Source organism: Ranitomeya variabilis, chromosome 4 (assembly GCF_051348905.1).
Source record: "Ranitomeya variabilis isolate aRanVar5 chromosome 4, aRanVar5.hap1, whole genome shotgun sequence".
NCBI classification, from domain to species: Eukaryota; Metazoa; Chordata; class Amphibia; order Anura; family Dendrobatidae; genus Ranitomeya; species Ranitomeya variabilis.
In genome coordinates this window covers 554907585-554933787 of record NC_135235.1, presented here as the reverse complement: position 1 = coordinate 554933787, position 26203 = coordinate 554907585, and the positions used below count along the sequence as shown (strand labels likewise).

The 26203-nt window shown below is 44.2% G+C and overlaps 3 protein-coding genes across 3 annotated transcripts in view; 2 read left to right on the top strand and 1 right to left on the bottom strand.

Annotated features, from left to right (window-relative positions):
* CD79B (CD79b molecule) overlaps window positions 1–3058 on the top strand; it is a 46075-nt gene extending 43017 nt beyond the window's left edge. Inside the window, exon 6 of the mRNA XM_077252703.1 lies at window positions 70–3058. Coding sequence (XP_077108818.1) covers window positions 70–168 — 99 coding nt within the window. The 3' untranslated portion in view covers window positions 169–3058. The remainder of the gene's footprint in view (window positions 1–69) is intronic.
* A 1427-nt stretch (window positions 3059–4485) lies between these two features.
* Window positions 4486–7264, top strand: LOC143765731 (somatotropin). Its single transcript, XM_077252704.1, has 5 exons — window positions 4486–4548; window positions 4842–4999; window positions 6257–6373; window positions 6489–6641; window positions 6874–7264. The coding sequence occupies exons 1-5, from the start codon at window positions 4539–4541 to the stop codon at window positions 7075–7077; spliced, it is 642 nt and encodes a 213-aa protein (XP_077108819.1). The 5' UTR covers window positions 4486–4538; the 3' UTR covers window positions 7078–7264.
* A 7200-nt stretch (window positions 7265–14464) lies between these two features.
* Window positions 14465–23821, bottom strand: RDM1 (RAD52 motif containing 1). The gene is made up of 7 exons (XM_077252702.1): window positions 23533–23821; window positions 20832–21011; window positions 19171–19293; window positions 18731–18893; window positions 17883–17981; window positions 15009–15097; window positions 14465–14635 (listed from the first exon to the last, which is right to left on the bottom strand). The coding sequence occupies exons 1-7, from the start codon at window positions 23629–23631 to the stop codon at window positions 14537–14539; spliced, it is 852 nt and encodes a 283-aa protein (XP_077108817.1). The 5' UTR covers window positions 23632–23821; the 3' UTR covers window positions 14465–14536.
* Window positions 23822–26203: the final 2382 nt, after the last annotated feature.

Below are 26203 nucleotides of genomic sequence, written 5' to 3'. Positions count from 1 at the left end.
GCCCACAGTACGCGTTATTGTAGACACATCTAGTATGAGTACTTATATTTTGTGTTGTGTGTTACACAGGGGCTAGAAGCCTATCAGACAGCGACCTATGAAGACATCCAAAACGTACGAGTCCTTGCAGCCAAGACCATGGAGGGCGAGCACCCGTGCCTTGAGTAGAATTGTCACCATGGTGGATAATGCTGACCCTTTAATGCCAAGTCTTGGGTTCAAAGTCAAGACTAAACCAAAATGCTCTGGTTGGAACCCAAAGTGATGAGGATGGACTTGCCGTGAACCAACATGAACAGACTATGTTGTGGGATCTTGTCCTCTTTCTTTTCTCCTCTGCCTTCTGGGACTACTATGTATCCAGCTTTAGCAATGCATAACCTGCTACACCTATGAAAATCCTGAATCTACCATATATTATAGCTATCAGGCATTGTTTGGGCCTTTGCTTAAAGGGGAAATCAATTTTAAAGGGGTTGTTCGATTTTTATAATTCCTTTTTGTTAAAACAGACTGATCTAGGGTTGTTCCAGCCAGCTGTACATGATAGTAAGTAAGTGTTCAATTTCCCTGCAACACCCCCGCAAGATGAAACAGGTATTACATTGTGTTTATTAAATGCGTTGGTCTGTGCATTGTACAGAAATGTTGCTCCTGTAGCCAAGCGCTCCACAGTCACTCTCTACTTTGTCTAGCTGATGGAGGTTCCCTATGAGAAACCCCTGCTAATAGCCCAAATTTGACCCATCGAGAAATCTGAAATTAGGTTTTTGAAATCAAATGACCCCTTTGTATATTATAATGTGCCGACGCTCAAAGTGAACAGCCCGCAATATTCAGTAGAGTGTCCTAATAGTTTTGAACCCATCAAACCCTTTGATCATATTAAAGGTGCATTATCAATATATAAAGCAGTGATCTGCAACTTCACCTCTCATTCTCTAATGAAACTACAACTCCCAGCATGCACTGACTGCCGCAGTCTACAGAAAACGATTGTTTCACCACCAGTAGAAAGGCACTGGTTACAGTCCACTGATCTAAAGCTAGGTTAAAGGGAGTCTGTCAACACAAAATGACTGTTCAAACCAAGCTCGGTTCCCCCTTGGTGTTGCCAGACAGTTAAGTGCAACTTCCCACCTACTTGCTTTTCATCTATCTCTTCCCCTTTACCTTGTCAGCTGTAGCTAGGAGAAAGAGGAGGGCAGAGATCTATGGAAAACAAGCAGGAGGGAAGATGCTTTGCCACACCATGCTACTGTGCTTGGTTTGTACAGTCATTTTGTGCTGGCAGACTGCCTTTAATAAATAAGCTACTTTCTTGGCAGACTAACCCCTTCACGCCCTTTTTTTTAGTTTTTGCGTTTCTGTTTTTTGCTCCCCTTCTTCCCAGAGCCATAACTTTTTATTTTTCGGTCAATATGGCCATGTGAGGCCTTATTTTGCGGGAACAGTTGTACTTTTGAACTACACCATTGGTTTTACCAGGTCGTGTACTCGAAAACGGGAAAAAAATTCCAACTGCAATTCCACAACTGTTTTTTGGATTTTTTCTACCATGTTCACCAAATACTAAAACTGACCTGCCATTATGATTCTCCAGCCCATTACGAGTTCGTAGATGCCAAGCTTGTATAGGTTGCTTTTTATCTAAATGGTAAAAAAAAAATTCAAAGTTTGTTAAAAAAATAATTTAAAAAAATGCATCATTTTCCGAGACCCATAGCACCATCTCCATTTTTCGTGATCTGGGGTCGGGCTTCTTTTTTGCGTGCTGATCTGACATTTTTAATTATACTATTTTGGTGCACATACAATCTTTTGATTGCCCGTTATTGCATGTTAATGCAATGTTGCGGCAACCAAAAAATTCGTAATTCTGGCATTTTTGCTTTTTTTTTCCATTACGAGTTTGTATGTTCTCCCCGTGTTTGCATGGGTTTCCTCCGGGTCCTCCCCACATTCCAAAGACAATCTGATAGGGAATTTAGATTGTGAGCCCCATCGGGGACAGCGATGATAATGTGTGCAAACTGTAAAGCGCTGCGGAATATGTTGGCGCTATATAAATAAAAATATTAAAAGATTATTATTATGCTGTTTACCAATAGGATTAATTCTTTTTATAGCTTGATAGATCGAACAATTCTGAATGCGGCAATACCAAATATGTGTATTTTTTTGTTTTATTTTGAATGGAGCGAATGGGAGGTGATTTGAACTTTTATATTTTTTATATATATTTTTAAAAACTTTTTTTTTTTTTACTTTTCACTTGCTTCAATATTCTCCATGGGAGATTAGAAGCTGCGATAACCCGATCGCTTCTGCTACATACATGCGATGATCAGATCGCCTGTGTGTAGCAGAAATACTCACTTGCTATGAGCGCCGACCACAGGGTGGTGCTCATAGCAATCCGGTTATGACAACCATAGACGTCTGCTGGAGACCTCTGGTTGTCATGCCGACCCATCGGCGACCTGTGATCATGTGCTGGGGTCACCGATGGGCGGGATTAGTGATGCGCTTCCAGCAGGATCACATTAAATTCAGCTGTCAGAGGTTGACATCGGCATTTATCGGGTGAACAGCCATGGGTGGATCACGATTCCACCCGCAGATGTTAGGGGCACATGTCAGCTGCTCAAAACAGCTGACATGTGCCGGGAAAGATGTGGGCTCAACGCCAGAGCCCACATCAAAGGAAAGGACATGACATGTGCTGTACATGTACGGCGCATGTCATGAAGGGGTTAATATATTATATTTTACTCACTCCATTATTTGCATTTAGAGGAAAGTGTTTAAACCATTGGATTGTTCAGATGTGTAACCGGTTTTCTCCTTATATAATATGGTGCTATTTTTATGTTCCCTGATGCATAGACGTGTGTAATAAATGCAGAAAAATAAAATTATTATGAGGATATGCTCGTAACATTCAATTTTCTCGAGTTTTCAAAACTTTCACGCCAATGTCCCACCTTATGGGTTGGCAAAAGTGTCTAAAAAAAACAGAAGGAAGCATTAACTCCTTGACATTGTCGCAACGGACAGAGCATGCTGCCATGATGAAATAAAATCACACCATGGAGGTTGTTTGGCCTCATGTGTGAATGGGATTTTTTAACATCTGCACTTTGTCCTATCCTATCTGGAAGCCGGGATCTGCTCTTGTATTTACAAGAAATATACTGTTCTCGCAGACTGTACAAGTGTGACTCCAGCCTACGTCTCATATACATTACTGTCGTATGTTCTATAGTCATACCGCAGCTTCTACAGAGGGGCCCTAATGTACCTCGCTATGTTACACTGAGAAACATGGAATGGGGAGGACAATGGGAAACACACACTATAGGGACTTGTTGGCCATATCCCCAACTCCATGTACATCGCTTTGCGCTCAGCCGCACAAGTCCTGCGTACAAAAGACGATGTGCTGCCGAGAACGATAATCTTTTATACAAAACAAAAGCTAATTTCACCATTTGTCGGGTGACAGGCGACCTGTTTAGACTGCACGGTTATCATGAAACAATCGTTTCTAGGACTCGTTACTGATAATTGTGGACCTTTATGTTAATTCAACCACTGGCCACTGTATTACAACTACAATAACCAGACTTTCTGTGAAGAGCACTATTGTGATCTAGGGTCAAATGAGTAGAGTCAGGGAACTGGGTGTAAGGCATTGTTTTCGGGCCCCTCGTTTCTGTCTCTCTCAGGGATTGCATCTATATTCCTGAGGGATTCGGAATATGGAGCCATTTGCTAAGATGACATAGTTACTTTCTGATCTCAATCTGGTTCCCATTCCAGCAGTCATTATCTGTCTTTTACCACAATTTCGTGCCCACCAGAAAAGACAGACACTTCCTGACCAGAGTACAGATGGAAAACAAAGTGACTATCTCCCTCGTTACAGTGAACCGATCAGTCAGGGTATTCTGCCCAAATCCCATTTTTCATGGCATCAAACACATGACCCGATGGAGCCAGAATCGATTTGTATATAAAGTAAAATAAAAGATGAATAGGACAGTAAGAAACCAGTGTGTGGAGACAACAACAACAAATAGTGTGGGGTGAGAGCAAGGTCTCCCTCAGCGTCTATCCTACGTCTGTCCACTTCTTTAATATTCAGAGTCGATGTGTAGTCAAAGAGCGGGTGGATTTTTGCCTATTTAATACACAGGATATAGGTGTCACTTACTGCATTAATGGATCAGAACGAGCCACATAGTATTCAATGAAAGCCAAGCTACGCTCTGTGAATGGAATAATGCGAGCGGTAATATGAGCTTTACAGAAATACTGTATATAGATGTTTGTACGAGGAGAAATGTCACCTTGTTTTATCCATATTAAAGAAGTGTCACATGAGAAACGTTTCATACATGTATTAGTTGTGACCTGATCGTTGTAAAAACCTTCTGATTATTAATCACTTTACATATATAAATGGCTGAGACCGGAGCTGGTCCTTACATCAAGAAGACCTGCACCACCAACTGCTTCACAACCAGAAAACAATGGCTTCAGGTATGTCTGCAAGTAGATGGCTAGGAAAAAAACCCACGGCTGCTGTCTTCCAAAAAAAAAGTCCCATCTGTCCATAGGTTGTGACTTGATATTGCAACTCATGGGATTAAGCAATAACAAGCACAATCTGTGGGCAACGATGGCACTTTTCCTACAAGCCCATAAAATGTCTGAAAATAATGGTGGCCAACAGATGGACCAATGCAGACTATTCATGCAGGAATGTCTGAAAGGTGGTGGCATCATAATTTATTATCTCATATTAACTTATGTGGTTCATTACCTGTTTCTAGGACTGTGCTCATCGCTTGGACTGCTGCTCATCATGTGCCTTCAAAGCCCTCCGGGGTTCAGTGCCTTCCCCCAGATACCTCTTGCCAGTCTCCTCAATAATGCTGTAATCAGGGCACAATACATTCACCAGGTGGTGGCAGACACATACCGAGACTATGTAAGTAATGGACTGATGATTGGAATAGAAAATGTATAGCCTTTATATCTAAAGGGATTCTCCACCGAAACACTGATGCCATATACTATCTCCAAAGTCCTGATTGAGGGAGTATCTAACCACTCAGATGTATAGTAATGCCTAGAATGGTGGGATTGTGGCTACTTCAGCTTCTTTCTGAGAACATCCTGCTCCTGAGCAGCTAATGTGCAGAAAATTGCGAAACAACCTCATTAAAGTAAGTCAAGCTGTGTCGTAGTTCCAACTCAGTACCTGGGAGTAGCGCCATTTCAGGCAAAAAGCCGATAGAGTTCCTGTATTGTACTCAGTAGAAGATCTGTGAGGCCTAGACATCAGAAATAATCAACCTAACCCATTGATTTTGGCAGGATTGCATGGTTTCTTATTCGTATGGGGGTCTCTCAGTGACAGATATTGAGGGAAAGAAGGATCAGGCTGTTAAAATTCAAAGCCCTATCCTTTTGTTCTCATGGAAGATAAGCCGTCACCACAAGTGTCTGGCAATGGCTTTTTCCCTATTGAGAACACATGCCAAGCCAACATACATGTGTATGGAAAGGGCAAGAACGGTAGTCATCCTGCTGAATGGGCACTTGGAGAATAACTGGTGAAAATGTATGGGCTGCTTCCTAAGGGGCCCCAATGGTTGGCAGACTTCAAACTGGAGTCCAATGTATGTAAATTGGAGTCAGATAGGGAAATTTAATTACTGTAAGCCTAGGGTCACACAACCGTATGTTCTCCATCTGAATAAAGCGTCCTGTTTATGACTGATTAGAGCATGGTCAGAATGGGATCGGATGTGGAGAATTTTTTTTTTTAATTCTCCATCTTCTCAATTCTGTCAGTCCGTGAAAATGAGACCGTACTCAGATGTCATGCAAGTGTGGTCCGATTTTTTTCACAAATCCATAGTCTTGAATGGCCGAGTGTGATCCAATTACTGAAAGAAAATCATGCATGCTGCAAATTTTTTTTAATTGGACCACACGGTCCAAGGAAAAAAAAAATAAAAAAATCGGACATGTGCACAACCTCATTGAATAGCATTGGCTAAAGTGTGATGCAATGTTGTGATGGGTCACCCTCAGAACAAAACTATGGTCATCTGAATGCGCCCTAATTCTCAGATGATGCTTGTAGTGAAGCAAACCCAAGCAATATGGTGTATTGCAGTGAATAGTTCATCGCACTGTGGCTGACTGTGCTGTTGACTAGCTTACATCTCTCTTCCAGGAACGAACATTCATCCGTGAAGATAAGAGATACTCAAATAAAAACTCCTATGCGATGTTCTGCTACTCAGAAACCATCCCAGCCCCAACCGACAAGGACAACACCCACCAGAAATCAGTAAGTTGTGTCCTCCACTGAGGGTTGTTTCCTCACAGCCTGAAGGTTGTGTCATGAGTCTACCACCATAATCACACCGCTAACAAAACTCCTAACTAGCTTCCAATTATTACAGGACATGGACCTTCTTCGATTCTCCCTCACCCTCATTCAGTCTTGGATGACACCGGTGCAATCGCTGAATAAACTATTCACCAACCAAATGTTCGGGAATGCGGTCTATGAAAAACTGCGAGATCTTGAAGAAGGATTATATGCTCTCATAAGGGTAAGATGAGCCCTCAGCATGCTCCCCCTGCTGGTTAGCTAGTAGTATTGCACCTATACCGCAGTTCTCGGCAGCGGCTGCTACACATTGAACGGGAGATGTGCCATACAACTTCATTCAATGGTCGCATCCAGAGCTAATAATAACTGATCAGTCAGGGTGACGGGTCATCAATCTGATATGGATGACGTAGCCTATCCCTTTAATGATTCATCTTTTTTGCCATCACCAGGAACTAGATGATGGAAACGCCAGGAATTACGGCCTATTGACCTTTACGTATGACAAATTTGATTCCCATCCAGACAACAACGATGATGCACGGATTAAAAACTATGGTCTCCTGTCTTGTTTCAAGAAAGACATGCACAAGGTGGAGACTTACCTAAAAGTGATGAAGTGCCGGAGATTTGTGGAGAGCAACTGCATGGTGTAAATTAAGGAGAAAAGGAATGCTACGAGTGGCAGCCTTTTTACAAGAAGCCCAGAAACCTGCTGCATTTTATCATCAGCCACTTGGAGAAAATCAGAATGGTTAATGTAATGCTACTATCATATTCCTGACCAAAGAATATGTGTTTCTAATGTATTTTGCCTTGTCTCTTAAATGTCTTTGTATATTGTAAAATAATAAAAGAATAAGAAGCAGAATCCTTGTAGGGCATTAATAATCTACTTCAGAACAACTACAGTAACGTGTATATTCACAAAGCCAATAGCTCTTCATACAAGGTGGCATGAAGGGCATATACTGCCAGTATATTATGGCAACCATGCAGCATAAATGTCCTAGTGTCCAAGATGTGTCATTGACTATATGACATAGTGCTTAAAGTGGATTTGTCAGCAGGTCCATGATATAGGGACAGAGACCATGATTCAATCAATGTGTCATTTACTCAGCTTTGTGTTGGTGTTTAAAAAGAGTCAGTGTTTTAACAGCAGGAGATTATCTCAAGCTTCCTAATCCTCCTCCTCTGTGTAACCCCCACCCCCACTACTGATTGGCAGCTTTCCGTGTACATTGACAGAAAGCTGATAATCAGTGGTGGAGTTATACAGGGCTCAGCATTCTCAGCAGTAACTGTATCAAAATGACAGCATGCAGACCAGCAAAGACATATCGCTGGAATCGGGGTCTCATCCCATATATCATGCTACTCTCAAATTACATGTCAAAAACCTGGCGACAGTTTCCAATTAATGGGAAAAAAAATAAGGTTTTAGTTGCTCACCGAAAAATCTTTATTCGGGACACAGGAAACCATGGGTGTATGCTGCTGCCACAAGAAGGCTGACACTATGCATAAACATGTTAGCTCCTCCTCAGCAGTACACACCCCACCGACTGGCACTAAGTTAATCAGTTAGTGAGAAAGCAGTAGGAAAAGCCACATGTAATAGAAGAACATTGAAGAAAATACACAAAACCAAACCGTAATAACAAAAAAAATCAATACAGTTGTCAAGCTTGGGAGGGTGCTGTGTCACCCAATGAAGGTGCCGAGAAAAATATTTTACGATGAGTATCCAAAATATTATTTTTTCTATCACATCATTGGGAGATACAAGAAACCATGGAACGTTCCAAAGTAGTCCCTAGAGAGGGAAACAGAACAAACTCGATTCAGGTCGGAGAACCCCCTTTTCTAGGTCGAACCTGTTCAGGGATCGCTCCAGAGGATGAACTGGTGATGGGCAGAAAGAGGGGAGGACAGTGTCCTCATAGAGATGAAAGGCGGACAGTCCCTTTGGGAGAAAAGAAGGTACAGGATGTAAAACCACCTTATCTTGGTGTAGAATAAGGAAGAGTGAGCAACAAAAGCCGCCAGCTCCTTAACCCACCTGATGGAACTGATGGCTATGAGAAAACACCTTCCAAGATAAAAAGTAGGGAGACCTCCCTGAGCCGTTTCAAAGGGGGGACTCCTGAGAGCCTCTAGAACCAGGTTGAGGTCCCAATGATTTGCAGGAGGTCGATACGGAGGAGCTGCATGAGCTAATCCCTGAAGAAAAGCTTTGACCTAAGGATGCATAGCTAAATTCTTTTGGTAAAGAATGGTGGATAACATAGAGACTTGGCCCTTCAGAAAACAGAGCTAGCTCTGCATCAAGCCCTCCTTAAAGGAAGGCCAGAAAAGATAGAGAAAAAACCATAGGCACGGTGTGATTAGTCTCACACAAATGGAAGAAGGCCTTCCATGTCTGATGGTAGACTCGAGACGATGCCGGCTTCCGAGCACGGATCATTGTCTGAATCACTCTCTGAAAACCTGGAAGCTCTTAAAACTGCAACTTCAACGCCATCAAATCGAGCGACCAAGAATTCCGGTGGAAGAGGTGTCCCTGGGAAAGCAGAGCTGGTCTGTCTGAAAGTCTCCAAGGGGCATATGCGAGTAAGTTGACACCCTCTGCATATCAGGCTCTCCTGGGCCAATCCTGTGCTATTAGGATGACCGGCACTCCTTCTGCTTTAATCTTCTTTAACAATCTGGGAAAAAGGTGAAGAGGCGGGAACAGGTGAGGAATGATGAACTGTGACCAGGGTATTGCCAGAGTGTTCACGCCCACAGCGAGAGGATTAAAATAACCTTTCTGTTCATTTTGGAAGCTGTGAGATCCACTTCCGGAGTGCCCAATCGGAAACAAATCCGATGAAACAGCTTGATGCAGAGACCATTCTGCTGCCGCGAGACCCTCGCGACTGAGAAAGTCGACGGCCCAATTGTCTACGCCAGGAATGTGCACCGTCGATATGCCGGAAGTTTGGTCTCTGCCCAGAGAAGAATCTTGGAGACTTTGGTCATGGCCAGTGGACTCAGAGTTCCTCCCTGGTGGTTCATATATGGAAAAGGGACAGAAGAATGGCTCTGATATCGAGAACGTTTATTGGCAGAGAAGTCTCCTCCGGCGACCAACGGCCCTGGACCGTGTTGTTGTGGAAGACAGCTCCTCAGCTGAGGAGACTGGCATTTATTTTAATCGTTTGCCAGTGGATAGGGAGGAAGCACCGACCCTGACGAATGAAGGGGGAGGATAGCCACCAGTTTAGGGATGCCCTGATTTGCGACTGGATGCGAACTGGATGATCCAGGGAGAGAACGGACCTGTCCCATTGGGACAGAATGGTCTGCTGAAGTGGCCTGGTGCAGAAATGAGCGAAGGGTATCGCTTTGGCAGCCGCCATGATCCTGCCCAGGACCTCCATGGTCGATCGATGGGACAGAGCCCAAGGGCCCTGAAGAGTGTGAATACCCCATTAGAGGAGAGCAGCTTTCTTTTCCTTAGGGAGAAAGACCCTCGCCTGGAGAGTGTCAAAAACATGCCTAGGAAAATCAGATGCTAGGTCGGAGCTAGACAAGATTTGGACTTGTTGACCTGGTGTCCAGAGTGATAGAAAGGCTCTCCTGGGCTAGGGAAAAGAATGGAGCTTTAATCAGGATATCATCCAGGTAAGATACGGCCACTAGACCCCTGGTCTGCAAAATGACCATCACAGCTGCCATTATCTTTGTAAAGACCCTGGGTATGGTTGCCTGCCACGCCAGCAGCAGAGAGCAGAAGCAGCCTAAGCACACTGTTTAAGGGGGCAAAGTGCTGGAGCGCTGCCCATAACATCCACTTCACAGGACCACTCAAGCCTTTCTCAGCATAAGGCGGCATATTGAATAAGACCGGAGATCAGTCGAAACGTCGAATAGAGTCGCTCATATACGTTTTTCTCTTCTCTGCTCTACGAATATTGTGTGTGACCACATAAATAAATTTCCTTTTTTGCCTCACCTTACGGATAGAGTGTGCAACGAATTCTCTTCAGTCGCAAGCCTAAAAGGCAGAGCGACAAACTGAAAGTGGTCCTGTCACATTGCGAACTGTAGAAATCTCTGATGTCATGGAAAAATAGGGACCTGGAGATAGGCGCCCTGGATATCCAAACACAGGAACTCTTGTAGTTCCATGGAAGCTATTATTGAGCGGAGGGATTCCATCCTGAAATGACGTGGACGGATATTCTTGGTCAGTAACTTGAGTTCTAGGATGGGTCGGACAGACCAGTCCTTCTTTGGAACTGCAAAGAGGTTTGAATAGAATCCTGTAAAATGCTCCTGAGGTGAGACTGGAACGATGTCGCCTGTTCGAATGAGAGAGGCAATGACTGCGAAACAACCCGGAATCAGAGAGGGGTCCCTTGGGGGGCAGGATTAAAAAAAAACAAAAAAAACCTCGGGGCAGTGAGTTGAATTCTGTCTTGTAACCTGGAGTCTTCGACAGAGGCGAGCCAAGCATCCCTGAAGAACAGGAGACGACCGCCCACCCCGGAAGACTACTTGGGTGGCAAAGAAACGTCATGCGGAAGAGAATCTGCTAGGCCTGCTCCTGGGGTATCGGCTTTACGCATTGCGGGGAACCAGGAGGGTGTCGGCTTAAAGGATGCTTTTCTCCTTTCTTGTTGTGCCTGCGGCCTCTCCTGGCAGGAAGAATCTTCCACAGGTGAAGTGCTGAAAAGGACGAAAGGGCTGAAATCTCCGCTTAGGGAGAGGATGCTGAGGATTGGACTATGGAAACAGAACTTTATCCCCCAGTCACCTTCATTAAAAACTGGTTTAACGTGGCTCCAACCTGCCTACAAGAGCCTGCATGGGGAGACAGGGAACAAGAGGAAGATCTGGAACGACTCTCCCGTCTAACCCTCTTACGGACATTGCTAGCATCAGAAGGAGGGAAGGGTAGGTCATGGGAGCTGCCAACAGCAGCGGGGGGAGGAATAGATAAATTGTCCAGCACAGATACTAGAGTCTGAGAAACCTTGGTTAAGTCTGCAACGGATTGGGAAAGAGAAGTCGCTCACACTGGGATAATGGGTGCACTCTCACTGAAAGCGGTGGAGGACTCCTAAGTAAGCATGGATGGATCGCTGCAATTCTGGCAGAGGGAAGAAGACTGATCTGAAGGGAGTCTGCACTTACAAGAGCAAACAAAATGATTGACAAAACTAGCAGAGGCTGCAGGGCGAGAGCGGTCTCCTTTTGAATGAGACATGCCGGAAGATAAAAAAAACTCACTAACTAATACCAGAGGTTAGTGGACAGAAAATAAGTTTGTTGAAAAGAGCGTCAGTCTGCAACGCAGAGCTTACCCTCCAGGGAGCTGAAGTACTGCAATTTGATGGCAGGGGTCTAATGAGGGTCCTGGAAGCCAGCTGGAGAAGCTCCTATTAGACTGGTGGTCGGATGCCGAAAAATGGCAGCTGCAGGGGGAAGGGGAGGGCTTACAGGAGAAAAAAGGGAGCACAGATTCTGGCGCCAGTGAACGAGGAAAGGAGGGCGTGTCCGCACCAGGAGAGCCGGCGCAATGGAAAGTGAGGGGGTAGGGCCGAAAGCTAGGCTAGGCCACAAAAAAGCCAGGGACTAGAGGCCAACAGAGGTGAGGAGAGCAGCGCGGAGGTCATAAGACGGCGCTGGCAGGAAGTACCTTATTTCTTACTGACGATACCATCTCCTGCACATGGGGAAGGAGAGAGGGGACCTGTTGGAGAAAAATTACCTCTCTATCCCTGAAGCTGATTCCTCAGATGTCCTATCATGGAGGAAAATAAGCTGAAGCCCAAACCTTTGTAGCTGGATGACTGTACCTCCTGATGCTGTCTGGCTCTGGTAGGGAAGCAGACAGGGATGGGAGGGCCAGGACCGTCCTCTGGAGCACCTGAACACATCTCGTGTGTTTAGATAGACAGAAAAGAATAAGGTGTGTCAGTCCACCCGTACTCTGTCTGTACGTGGAATAATAGAGTGCCTATTCACATTGTTTCCCTCCAAAAGGTTAGTGAAGAGAAGCTTCAGAAAAAGAAAAGATAAATAATTAGTGAAAAACGCCAACAACATAGGTAGAAATGGGTCTACTGAAAGACCCATATCAGCCTCCTACGGACACTAAGCTAAACTGATTAACTTAGTACCAGTTCGTGGGGTGTTCACTGCTGGGGGGGGACTAGTTTATTTGTGCCTGGGGGGGGGCAATTTATTTATGCCTAGTGCCAGCTGCATACACCCCATGGTTTCCTGGGTCCCCCAATGAAGCTGTACAGAAAACATAATTTTCCATGTCTGTGTCAAGTAATACAATATATCAAGCAGAATGGGCTCAGTCAAATGTAGGAATGCACTGGATGATGACCACACATTTTCTTTCCCTTTTGTGTGTAAGAGAATGGTCAGCCATAATATACTGAACAGCCATGTTTTGGCTAGCAGCTATCTTGGACAATCTGTAGTCAAGTAACTTTGCTAAAAGAGCTCTCTTCAGTCTAGAGGTATAAAATGACATCAGAGCCATTAGCATGTATGGTTGGCACACATAAAGGTTATCAGGAGCAGCTGAGGGGTACTGTGATAGTAAACAAGTGGTATTATATGGTAGTGAACAGTATAGTATGAAGTTATCATGCATATGCCCTTTGCCGCAATGTGTAACTTTCTTTGTCTTAATCATGTATAAAAAGCCCCCATGCTATAGTTCGAGGTCAAATATCCCAGCGTTGCTTTGCTTATCAGGACACCTGCGAGTATCTGCGTGTCTTAGGCTACTTTCACACTTGCGTTGTGTGACGTACGTCGCAATGCGTCGTTTTAGAGAAATAACGCATCCTGCAAAGTTCTCCGCAGGATGCGTTTTTTCTCCATAGACTTGCATTAGCGACGCATTGCGACGGATTGCCACGTCGCATCCGTCATGCGACAGATGCGTCGTGTTTTGGCGGACCGTCGGCACAAAAAAACGTTCCATGTAACTTTTTTTGTGCGTCGCGTCTGACATTTTCAACCGCGCATGTGCGGCCGAAACTCCGCCCCCTCCTCCCCGGACATTACAATGGGGCAGCGGATGCGTTGAAAAACTGCATCCGCTGCCCCCGTTGTGCATTTAGCTCACAACGTGAGTCGGGCCGACGCATGGCGATGGCCCCGTACCGACGCTAGTGTGAAAGTAGCCTAAGCTCACCGTCTTCTGTAAACTGTTCTGCTGCATATCTCTAAATAAACTTCAGCCTCTGCTTCCAGGAGAATGGTTTAGGCTACGTTCACATTTGCGGTGTGCGCCGCAGCGTCGGGCGCCGCAGCGTCGCCGCATGCGTCATGCGTCCCTATATTTAACATGGGGGCGCATGGACATGCGTCGCACTTGCGTTTTGCGCCGCATGCGTCGCCCGCGTCTGGGCGCAGAGGACGCAGCAAGTTGCATTTTTGCTGCGTCCAAAATCAATTAAAAAAAGGACGCATGCGGCGCAAAACGCAGCGTTGTGCATGCGTTTTGCTGCGTTTTTGTTTGCGTTGTGCGCTGCGGCGCCGACGCTGCGGCGCACAACGCAAATGTGAACGTAGCCTTACAGTGTCTTCTCGGCTCTTCCAGCTCTCGGTAAGGACTTTCTTACAGTGTATTCTGTTCTTTTCCAATCTCCATTAGGCAGCTCCCTTATTTTGTAGGGCTATTGCTAGCCAATCATCTTGCTGGAGTTTGAATAAGGCCTGTGACAGGCATGGTGCTGCACAAACCTCAGTCTGTAGATTCTCCTGTTCTTCAATCCATCATTTGTGGATCTATATGACTTAAACATCTTTATGATGTGATCTGGTGAAACCTTTCTTTGGGATGCCTGGGCAAACTATCACAGCACATATAATAACTATTTCTGCCTGTAGACTGTGATTTCTATAATTATAATTGCAAACAGCAGTCTGCTGCTGTAACTTCTATTTTACATAGAAATACTGATAAAGGTTTACAAATTGTGATTATAGAAAACATAAAAACTGAATATCACAAAATCAAACATTTCTCAACAAAACATGACATTTAATGTCTATACAAAGTACAAAAATAAATTACAAAAATAAAAACCCTTATGATTCTATCACAGTGTATTCATGGCAGGTGAGCTCAGCCCAATCCTCGTCTTCCCCTCCTCCAGGATCTAGTGGAGTCCACGTGAAGTCATTTACCTAAAACACAGAAACACGTACAACAAGACAAAAAGAGTAGTAAAATTAAAGGCTGTGCCGAGAAGATGACACAAAGCAACCCAAGTCATTTTTGTGTAAAACATTTTCCATGGATCATTTTTACTCTCAGGTTGCATTAGTTAAAGCATTACTGACCTTTCATGGCTCCAGCAATGACTTTTTGAGGCTGCCCATAGTTGTTTTTGACAGGTTGCAGTTGTGACATCACGACTACAGTGGATGTGACTGCTGCAGCTAATCACTGGAACACTGGTCTTGTGTCAACTACATCGGCATAAACTCTACGCCGCCCAGTAATTAGCTGCAGAAGTCACTGGGATATTGAATGACGAAGTGGTGTATTCTTATATACCTGAATGAGGCTTTGCAGTTCTTCCTCTGTTAGGCAGTCTACAGTATCATCTTCACCAGCAACATATTCCACAGCAACCTTACCATTGTCTGTATTGGATGGAAGACACAACTATCAAGATTGACAACCTTATTCTTAGCAAGGTCAATAACATATTGTCACAGAGCCGATTGCTATAAAAAAAACTACAGGTTATATAAAGACTTGACACAGCAACACATGACGTCTCTCGTCAGACACATAATCCTAACTTCTGGTCATCAATCATATGCCCAAATATAGAAGAACAGCAATATCACCCCTTATGGTGCCAGCTTGGAAGAAAATAAAGGATGCGAATACTATAGAGAGTGTTGTGTTTCACCGAGTCACCTTGACAGATCAGAATTCTCATTAAGGATGAAATGACTTACTTTAATTGGGTTAATAGCTAAGAAATTCCTGGTGTGAGCCCTAACTGGCCAACACTTGAGATGCAGCCCATATTATTAGAATATTGCACATTCATCTCTTTAGTTACTTTAGAGGTCGATTAGAGGCCGAAGACTCTAGAGTTACTATCCCTAAAGATTGGCAAGATAAAAGTTAATAGTTAGCAATATGCCATCAATTTCTTTAGCGAGGGCCTTTATGTTACATGATTGTTTAATACTAGATGGTGGCCCGATTCTAACGCATCGGGTATTCAGGAATATGTATGTAGTTTATTTATGAAGATTTAAGAATAATGCGATGAATACACAGGATTTTCCGTGTAAAATATATACATTATCAGTGAAGCGGTGTTTAAATCCCGTGCCAATATCACTGATTGGTCACGGCCGGCCGCGACCAATCAGCGAAGCGTGGTTCAAATCCCGCACCAAATCGCAGCCGGACTGCGCCTGTCACTGATTGGTCTCTCCAGCTGCCCGCGACCAATCAGCAACGTGGGATTTCCGTTGCAGACAAAGACAGAATTAGACGATTATATAGTAGATACTCGATGCGTTAGAATCGGGCCACCATCTAGTATTCATATAAACATTGGTGCTTATATTTATGTTTTAACCCATTGGACACACTGCCATTGCTTTTCTCCTGTCTTTATTTTAAGAGTCAAAACTTTATTAGTCATCTATCACTGTATGACAGCTTGTTTTCTACAGGATGACTTATAGTTTTCAGAGACACCATTTATTTTACCATATGATAAACTTAAAAACGGGGAAAATTATTATTCTCTCCCTCACAGACTGTCCTCCATGTTATTCTCTCCCTCACAGACTGTCCTCCACGTTATTCTCTCCCTCACAGACTGTCCTCCACGTTATTCTCTCCCTCAGACTGTCCTCCACGTTATTCTCTCCCTCACAGACTGTCCTCCACGTTATTCTCTCCCTCAGACTGTCCTCCATGTTATTCTCTCCCTCACAGACTGTCCTCCATGTTATTCTCTCCCTCACAGACTGTCCTCCATGTTATTCTCTCCCTCACAGACTGTCCTCCACGTTATTCTCTCCCTCAGACTGTCCTCCACGTTATTCTCTCCCTCACAGACTGTCTTCCACGTTATTCTCTCCCTCGCACACTGTCCTCCACGTTATTCTCTCCCTCGCACACTGTCCTCCACGTTATTCTCTCCCTCGCACACTGTCCTCCATGTTATTCTCTCCCTCGCACACTGTCCTCCATGTTATTCTCTCCCTCGCACACTGTCCTCCATGTTATTCTCTCCCTCGCACACTGTCCTCCATGTTATTCTCTCCCTCGCACACTGTCCTCCATGTTATTCTCTCCCTCGCACACTGTCCTCCATGTTATTCTCTCCCTCGCACACTGTCCTCCATGTTATTCTCTCCCTCGCACACTGTCCTCCATGTTATTCTCTCCCTCGCACACTGTCCTCCATGTTATTCTCTCCCTCGCACACTGTCCTCCATGTTATTCTCTCCCTCGCACACTGTCCTCCATGTTATTCTCTCCCTCGCACACTGTCCTCCATGTTATTCTCTCCCTCGCACACTGTCCTCCATGTTATTCTCTCCCTCGCACACTGTCCTCCATGTTATTCTCTCCCTCGCACACTGTCCTCCATGTTATTCTCTACCTCGCACTGTCCTCCATGTTATTCTCTCCCTCGCACACTGTCCTCCATGTTATTCTCTCCCTCACACACTGTCCTCCATGTTATTCTCTCCCTCACACACTGTCCTCCATGTTATTCTCTCCCTCACACACTGTCCTCCATGTTATTCTCTCCCTCACACACTGTCCTCCATGTTATTCTCTCCCTCACACACTGTCCTCCATGTTATTCTCTCCCTCACACACTGTCCTCCATGTTATTCTCTCCCTCACACACTGTCCTCCATGTTATTCTCTCCCTCACACTGTCCTCCATGTTATTCTCTCCCTCACACAGTCCATGTTAGAGCTCCTTCTCACTTGCGAGAAATACGTCCGAGTCACGCAGGTTAAAACCCTGCTCTGGCGCCGGCACTCCAGAGCGCAGCGTGCAGCTCCATGTATTGGTGTGCGGCTGAACGCTTCGCTCTGGAGTGTCGGCGCCAGAGCAGGGTTTTAACCTGCGAGACTCGGACGTATTTCTCGCAAGTGAGAAGGAGCCTTTATTCTCTCCCTCACAGACTGACCTCCATGTTATTCTCTCCCTCACAGACTGACCTCCATGTTATTCTCTCCCTCACAGACTGTTCTTCATGTCATTCTCGTTCTACTATATGTATGTAGTTTATTTATGAACGCTGATTGGTCGAGGCCGGCCGGGTGCGACCAATCAGCGACGCGGGATTTCGGTTACAGAAAAGCAGACACTTAGACAATTTTATATAGATTACATAATGTTATATAAAACAGTCTGCAATAACAAATTACCAAAAACCACCAGCAAGATCTTCTGGAAAGCATTAGACAGAGCTTTTTCCTGGGAAAACTTCTGTACTTTCTCGGTCTTTGATATAAATACCAGTGGATCTGGGAAAAACATAAAACAAGACATTGAAATATAATAGCAGTAAAAAAAAAAATACCATCATGTATATTTGCAAGTCTTAAGTGGTGTCAGACAGTATGGTCAGTGGCTAAGTAAATGTGTTATGCGCTGTGCTCTTGTGCCTCCGGCCCCGCACAGGTATAAAAACAAATGACCAGTTTACATAGTCCATTGCCCAGGACATGTCCCCCCCATAGCAATACAATAAGTGCAGTGATTACATTGTGATAGTAGCATCAAATTTTCTCAAAATATCCCATATCATCAATGAAATCATAATCTATAAGTAAATGCATTACAGAAATTTTCCAGGAATAAAAAACCTGCAGGAATATGCCAATAAAATAACCAAAACTCACCTGTCAAGTCCCCATCTACTCCAGAGTTGCCACTCATTTATTCCCGGCTGCTGCAGCATTACATGAACGCTGCAGCCAATCACTGGTCTCAGCTTTGATACTGGCATATACGGCACAAGAACACTCAGGCCAGTGATTATTCAAGTGACCATTGTAAACAATGTTCAGCATGTTACCACTGAAGCCAAAGGAGTAAAGTGCAGGGAATGTGAAAGGTGGATTATGGTTATTTTATCATCTTATCGTATTGTCTGCCATTTTACGAAATTTGATAAATTCCCAGACAATTCCTTTAATCTCAGCCTTGGAAACATGAATAAAATGGTTTCTATATAGATCTACAATCCACAGTTCTCATAAGGAGTCCTCACCGTTCTCCTTGTCGATGATTTCTTCTGCGACTCCAACTCCTCTGCTGCAAACTCCATGGTAAGGAAGGGTCACCTGCACTACACACAGGTATCGCAGTTTTGATGGTTCTTGTAATTCTGATTCCTCCTCTGGATCATGATCCAAACCAGTTATATTCTGCATCTGAAGGAAAACATACATATACATAATCAGGCATGCTTGTTCATCTGGGGGGCTAAGAAAGCAGGACGACAACCCTGTGGATCTGGAGAAATAGTGTGTTTTAGGCATCTCTGTATAGTTGGGATCCACATCGATGACTTTCTTACAAACACATGTCACATACAGCATGCATAGAAACAATTTGCAAAGTTCCTCATATATTATTGTCTTCATAGCCACATAGTATATTAAAGAGATTGTCTGGGAATTTATGAATAAAATATCGGAAATTACTCACAGCAATCATCCTTTTGGACCAGCCATTAAACCCCAGGTAATAGTTAGCCAGTTCCTGACATTTGTGGCCGTACAGCTCCAGAGACTTGTATGGAAATCCTTTCTGCTTGACACATATTTGTACCTAGGTACAAAGAAAACAAGATTCAACTAGAAGAACTGTTAACCGCCATTACCTTAAAGCTCCTCCTTAATGCTATACACTCCTATAAGTAATATCATGTATATCACTGTTTAGCTTACATATAGAAATCACCAAGATAAGTTGAGTAACGTTATAGTATATACATTACTTTTTCTCTGCTGATTCTGTATTCCATACAGGATTAAACTCCACAGCTGCAATCACTAGTCTGCTGGTGGAGTCACATTGTCCATATATTACTTTTTTTCCTATACAGATTCTGTTTCATAGCCTGTATTATACTCGAGAGCTGCACTCACTATTCTGCTGGTGCAGTCACTGTGTAGATACATTACTTATCCTGTACTGATCCTGAGTTATATCCTGTATTATACTCCAGAGTTGCTCTCACTATTCAGCTGGTGCAGTCACTGTGTACATACATTACTTATCCTGTACTGATCCTGAGTTATATCCTGTATTATACTCCAGAGTTGCTCTCACTATTCAGCTGGTGCAGTCACTGTGTACATACATTACTTATCCTGTACTGATCCTAAGTTATAGCCTATATTATACTCCATAGATGCACTCACTATTCTGCTGGTGGATTAACTGTGCACGTACATTACATTACTGATCCTGAGTTGCCTCCTGTATTATACTCCAGAGCTGCACTCACTGTGTACATACATTACTTATCCTATACTGATAATGAGGTACATCCTGTATTATACTCCAGAGCTGCACTCACTATTCTGCTGGTGGAGTCACAGGTTCATATATGCCTTATCCAGCACTGATCCTGAGTTACAGCCTATATTATACTCCAGAGCTGCACTCATTATTCTGCAGGAAGACTCACTGTGTCAGTATATGAAATTAGCTATCTTCTCCTGGACCTGAGTCTACTCTAGAGCTGCATTAAATATTTTGCAGGAAATCTCCCAGAATTCCTGGGAACTTGGAGTTTGCACTGTGCTAATTACAGCAATTTATTTCTGAGATGTGACAACTTTACACCAAACACTGAGCAGTAATGTGAGGCTCTAAAAACTGGCAACCTATCTGCATTCTAGGAGTTTAGCTAAGGCGCTGTTCATAGGTGCAGTTTTCATCTGTTTGTAACAGTTGGAGCATTACATTTAAAAAAAAAATTGGACCCAGTTAATATCCGTTTTTGTTGACCGAACAATAAAAAAAAAGTTCTGCAGACTACATTTTTTGATCCGGCGAAAAAATGGATTGCAGTCAAATGAAATATATTTTATGATATTTCCTACCTCATTCAAATGAATGGAACCTGGACTGGATCATCTTATTTCTGTTTTTTTAATCCACAAAATGGATTTAAAAAAAACAAAACTACTGGCATGTGAACAAAGTTTTAGCTGCGGAAAGTGTCTGCCAACAAGCTTTCTGACTGTTCCCAATGACTCTCAGCAGAATAGTAAGTGCAGATATGATACTGGCTGTGACATGCACACCATGACTTGCTTGAAGAAGGTCAGGCTGTAAACCGCTGCCATCTCAATTACCTTTACAGGAGTGTCCTGGAAGAGATTCTTCTTGTCACACGATGCCTGTGCTCTCTTGGCACCTTGGGATGAGAAGTATTTGATGACGGCATAGTACCCAGGCTCTGCCACGCCAGCATTTGGGAAGAGTTTCAGTGAGTACAGAGGGCCAAACTGACAAAACACTTCTTGCATAGAGAACTACAAAAAGAGAGAAATGTACGAGAACAGCTCACTCCAAAATAAAAGGAACATGATGAACAAAACAGATACACTTATGTGGCTACAGCAGGACGATGGGGAAGAGCACAACACAAGGGATCACAGCACAAATCATACTCTGCCCCTGGGGTCCTGCCATGGGCACGACACAAACGCAGAGCATGCTCCAAGAGATACCTTGTGATATTAAAGGGAACCTGTCATGTTGTACATGCAGCCTGACCTGTCCCCTCCATGGTAAAGGGAAGAAGCTGAGCAGAATGATTTATGGGCTTATGGGAAAAGATTCAGTAGAACTTGTATTTTCATCATTAAAATCCCCGGTATTTGTATGTATACGAGTCCAGTGGGCAGACTACTGTGATTGACAGCTATACATACATGGAAGATGGTCAATCACTGAGTGGGATGGCTCATTGGACTCTTATGCATACAGACTCCAGGGATTTTAATAAATAAGATGCTGAAACATCATTTTTAGCCTAGAGAGCGGTAGGCAAATGAATCCTTTTACACACATTGATGAGCCATAACAGTAGACCACCGACAAATGAAGGGTTTAACAGTGGGAGATGATCAGGATATTCTTCCTGGAAGCAGGGAAAATGGGCAAGCAGAAGAAATTGAGCAGATGAGACATGGAGCAAAATGGGATGGCTAGACAACTAGGTCAGAGCATCTCCAGACGGGCAGGTCTTGTGGGGTGTTAGGATCAAATGAGGTCCAAGGAAGGACAACTGGTGACACTCAAGGCTTATAGATGTGTGAGATGAAGATGAAGGCTATATCATCCTGTTCGATTCTAAAGAAGAGCTACCATAGAGCAAATTTCTGAAAACTTTGTTTGTGCAGAGTTTTATGAGGAATCTTTCGAAGTAGGTCCGCTCCAAAAACGCCTGAAAAATGGCTCAAAAACTGTTTGAAAAAAACGCGTCATTCATTTCTATTGAAAATTCATTTTGCTGTTCATATGTTCAGTCTTTTCAGAGTTTCAAATTCTGAAAAACGCCTGGTGAAGAAAATGGTCATCATTGCTTTCCTGATGTAATCCATTTTACACTAGGCCCCACCCATTGAAAAGGCTGAAAAAAGAAATCAATAAAAAAAATTCTTCAAAAATGCTTCAGGAAATGAAACCCCAAAATTTCCCAAAGAAAAAGCAATCCGTAAATAATGTTTTTGACTAGGTGATGTCTTGTCCCCAAATCTCAATCCGGGCCTAGCTCTGTGGGATGTGCAGATAAAAGACAGAAGAAAACAATTCTGATCCATGGAGGCCGCACCTCACAACGCACAGGGCATAAAGGATCTGCTGCTCACATCCTGCTGCCAAAGAGCACAGGGCATCTTCAGAGATCTTGTGGGGTCCAAGTCTCCATGGGTCGGAGCAGTTTGGGTGCAGGAGGACCTACACAATATTAGGCAGGCGGCATTAATGTGATGGTTGATCGGTGCTTCCGTGTCACAGGTTACTGGTCTCTCCCCTCCATTATGCCCGGTAATAAACAAAAGCCTTTAAATCTCCGACTGACTTGCATCAAATTACCAATAACCGATGCGTCTCTTCAGGCCCAGTTTAGGGTTTCGCAGACGATCTGTGCACGGCCATAAGATGCCTCTGAGAAGGGTATTCTCCCCTAGAACACATGCTTTGTGGGCAGAATGCTGGTGTAATGCCACCTGTTGGAAAAAGTGTCAGCGTCCCTGATAACTATGGCCCTGGCGGCCATGCATGTGCCAGCTATGGGGCTTTTAGTTTGGGGGTGCAGCGCACACCGGCTCCGATATCCTCCCCGTACAGAAGTCGGTGGATTCGTATGCGCGCTCATGCACTGAGCCTGCTCTATTCCCTGTAGGTGGGGTCTGTTACACACAGCTGACGCCCATCAGAAACTGCTGTAATTGGCACTAGCTTTCTACAATTTAACCTCTTAGATGCCGTGGAGAAGCAACCACAGCATCTACGCGGTTAGAATGGGGAGAGGGGTCTCTGCCGCCCCATGATGTGATTGGGGGAACCTGCTGGATTGTTTAATGGCTGCTTCGTGCCTTCACTATGAGGGCCAATCACTTCTACGTATCCCCCCCTGTGAACCAAGCTGAGACGAGGGACGTCGACAAATCCCACCATAAGGCGCCCATTTTCAGGGTGTTCCTTAGAGGTCCCGAAATGTTCCAATTTCCAGGTTTACATTATTTATATGCATGCTCCAACAGCGGTGGCAACAAGACTGGCTAATTTGCACATTTAGGTCTTTGTTATGTGGCTAGTACTACTCTAAGGCCAATATAAGCTGCATTCAGTGCATGGGACGTTAATTTGTCACTATAAAGCTTTATTGAAAGGAGAGAGCTGACACTTTCCAGAGAGTTCTCAAGCACAGACAGCACAGATCTCAGCAAGGCATTACGTGGAAAGAAACTGCGCATGCGCGAGGGAGACCCCGCCCAAGTCAGCACACGCACCCTCTGCATAAACAGGGAAAACGAAGAGACTCACATAAATGACCGCCTCCGGTAGCCGCGCTGTGATGTTCCACACAAACACGATTTTATTACTCTCTACAGGGATCGTGAAAGACAAAACCTCGGCTTCCATCACCGGTTAGTGTGCGACTCAACGCGCCGCGAATTTAACTTGGACACGCCCCTTTTCTAAAGCGAATCGGAGAGCTTTGAATTATCATGTGACGGCAGGAAGCGGCGCACCATTAATGACGTCATCACAGAACGTTTAGCGGCCATATTTGTTTAGGGCATTGCATGTCGCACTGCAGCCTGTGCGTCGTGGTTTGGACACTTGTCCTTGCAGAATATATCAGCTTTTTACAGTAATAATGAGGGAGGCGGTCTGGTGACATTCACATATAATACTGCGATGTTCACACTTGCAGCATGTGGGCTGGTAATGCTCTGTTCTCACTGGCAGCATATAAGCATAGTCTCCTAAACAGCACAAACCACCATGGACACCGCTTATAAGCGCCAGCATATAGTTTGTGTTTTTACGGTGAGAATGGCGCTGTATGCCGCAGTATTCACGTCTTGGCATTCCCCAGAGCCGAAGGCCATGGTCACACCGCGTTCTCTGGGTCCGTTCCTGAAATAAGCGCTCCAACGGCGCCTTACAGACCCTTCCTATTCATTTCTATTATGAATTCATGTTGCTGTTCACATGTTCAGGCTTCTGAGCAATTTTCTCCTGCAGACCCCGGGTTGTCATGCCAACCCATGGTCATGTGACACGGGCAGGGATGGGCAGGGTTAATGACGTGCTTCCTGTGCTTGCACGTTAAATTCCGCTGTCAGTTTGACGGCGCATTTAAGATACCAGCCACAGGTAGATCACGATTCCACCCGCAGCTGTTAGGGGCACATGTGCGGGAAAAGGTGCGAGCTCGTCGCCAGAGCCTGCACCAAACAGGGGGGGGTGTCCAATGTTGGATATATCCGTCATTGGACGTTAAGGGGTTCATTCCGGTCAAGCCCGTGAAGGATTAATAAACTTATTGAGGTTTTGAGGATTGTGAGGGTGCAGTTTTAGAATGTCACTTTTGGGCATTTTCTGTTATATTGACCCCCCAAAATCACTTCAAATGTGAGGTGGTCCCTAAAAAAAAAAAATTTTTTTGTAAATTTTGTTGTAAAAATGAGAAATCGCTGGTCCTTATAACAGAGAGCATGCACTGGGGGATTCATAAGTCACTCAGAGTGCCTGCAGACTTACTGATTTGGACCAGACAACCCCTTTAAAGAATAAGGGTCCATTGTCACAAAAATTTTTTTTCACTTTTCCTAATGTTATACATACCTGCTTACTTGAGAATGATTGTGTACTTTGTTCTCTTTTCTTCATGAAGTTTCCCAGGAGGTGATAAGTCCTCTATAAGAGGATAAAGCAGTGCAATTTACCATGATCACAAAGCAGAACAGACTCTGTGGCCCTAGGACTAAAATTGTGTCTTTCTGTTTTGGGGCTCAGAATATGGACCTGATCCATTCAATGCGACGTTTCAGATCACGACCACCTTTATTAGGATTACTTTCTTGTGACATTTTAGGAGACAGAGGCGCACTCATTTCTGGGGGATTACGATCGTTTTTCTTTATTCAACTTAACCCTGTGTATGAGTTTTTCATGCCATCACGTGGAGTTTTTATTTTCTTTAAAAGGGTATAACTTTTAGATTTTTTAAGAACCCAATGGGAGCACAAAGTCGGCAGCTGTGAGTGACTTCATTAGTCTACTTATAGGTGCTTATCACTAAATTAGAAGATCATCAAAGAGATAACTTATTTCAGTTCTTCAATACAAAAAGTGAAAACAATACTTGGTCGGGGCTCCCTTTGCATCAATGCGACATGCCATGGAGGCGATCAGCCTGTGGCACTGCGGAGGTGAGCTGACACTTTTTTTTTTTTTATGGTGTGACTGTGGTGTGCAATATCAAAGACCACGGGCAGATTCAGGGTTCTAATCACACAATTTACAGATAATACCTTAGTGTTACCCAAACATATTTAAACGCACAACATATGGTGGGAAACTTCTGCCACTTGATTGGTTGAAGAGTATAAGTACAGGCGCTCAGTGCATCATGGCATGGCCAAAAATGTAAAGAGGTTGACAACTATATTAGCATTGGGATAGGTCATCAATGTCTGATCGGTCATGGTCTGGCACCCACGTCGATCAGCGGTTATTGGTGTCAGCAGCCACAGGTCCTCACTTTGTGGAGATGGCCGCCTGTTGATAATGGCCAGGGCTTGGTACTACACATCCACCTCCTATTCAAATCAATAAGAGGCGTAGTACCCTGCGATTGCCACTATAAAAAACAAAAACAAAAAAAAAAAACATGCAGCTCTGCAAGAGTACTTGTGGCTGCCGCCGCCAATAACAGGTGATCAATGGGGGTGTCGAGTATTAGACGTTGATTACTTATCCTCAATGCCAAGTACATTTTCCCACCTACTTGATTTTCATCTCTCTCAACCCCTACCTTTTTGATTGACAGCTCTGGCCTTCCAAAGCCAGAGAAGGGCAGAAGTAGATGGAAAACAAGCACGTGGGAAGCTGCACTTAAATATTCGGCCCCGCCATGATGCACGGAGCACCTGTACTTGATTTGAACAGCCACGCTGCGCTGACTACCACCAAAAGTTTCCAA

Bases quoted from the DNA above. Each gene is read 5' to 3' on its own strand.
- LOC143765731 (XM_077252704.1), top strand. The intron at 5,000-6,256 runs GTAAGTAATGGA...TCTCTCTTCCAG, and splicing joins CAGACACATACCGAGACTAT to GAACGAACATTCATCCGTGA. The intron at 6,642-6,873 runs GTAAGATGAGCC...TGCCATCACCAG, and splicing joins GATTATATGCTCTCATAAGG to GAACTAGATGATGGAAACGC.
- RDM1 (XM_077252702.1), bottom strand. From the start codon at position 23,631: ATGGAAGCCGAGGTTTTGTCTTTCACGATCCCTGTAGAGAGTAATAAA. The intron at 19,294-20,831 runs GTAATTGAGATG...CTTTGTACCTAG, and splicing joins TCCAGGACACTCCTGTAAAG to GTACAAATATGTGTCAAGCA. The intron at 14,636-15,008 runs GTATATAAGAAT...TCTGTGTTTTAG, and splicing joins AACTGCAAAGCCTCATTCAG to GTAAATGACTTCACGTGGAC.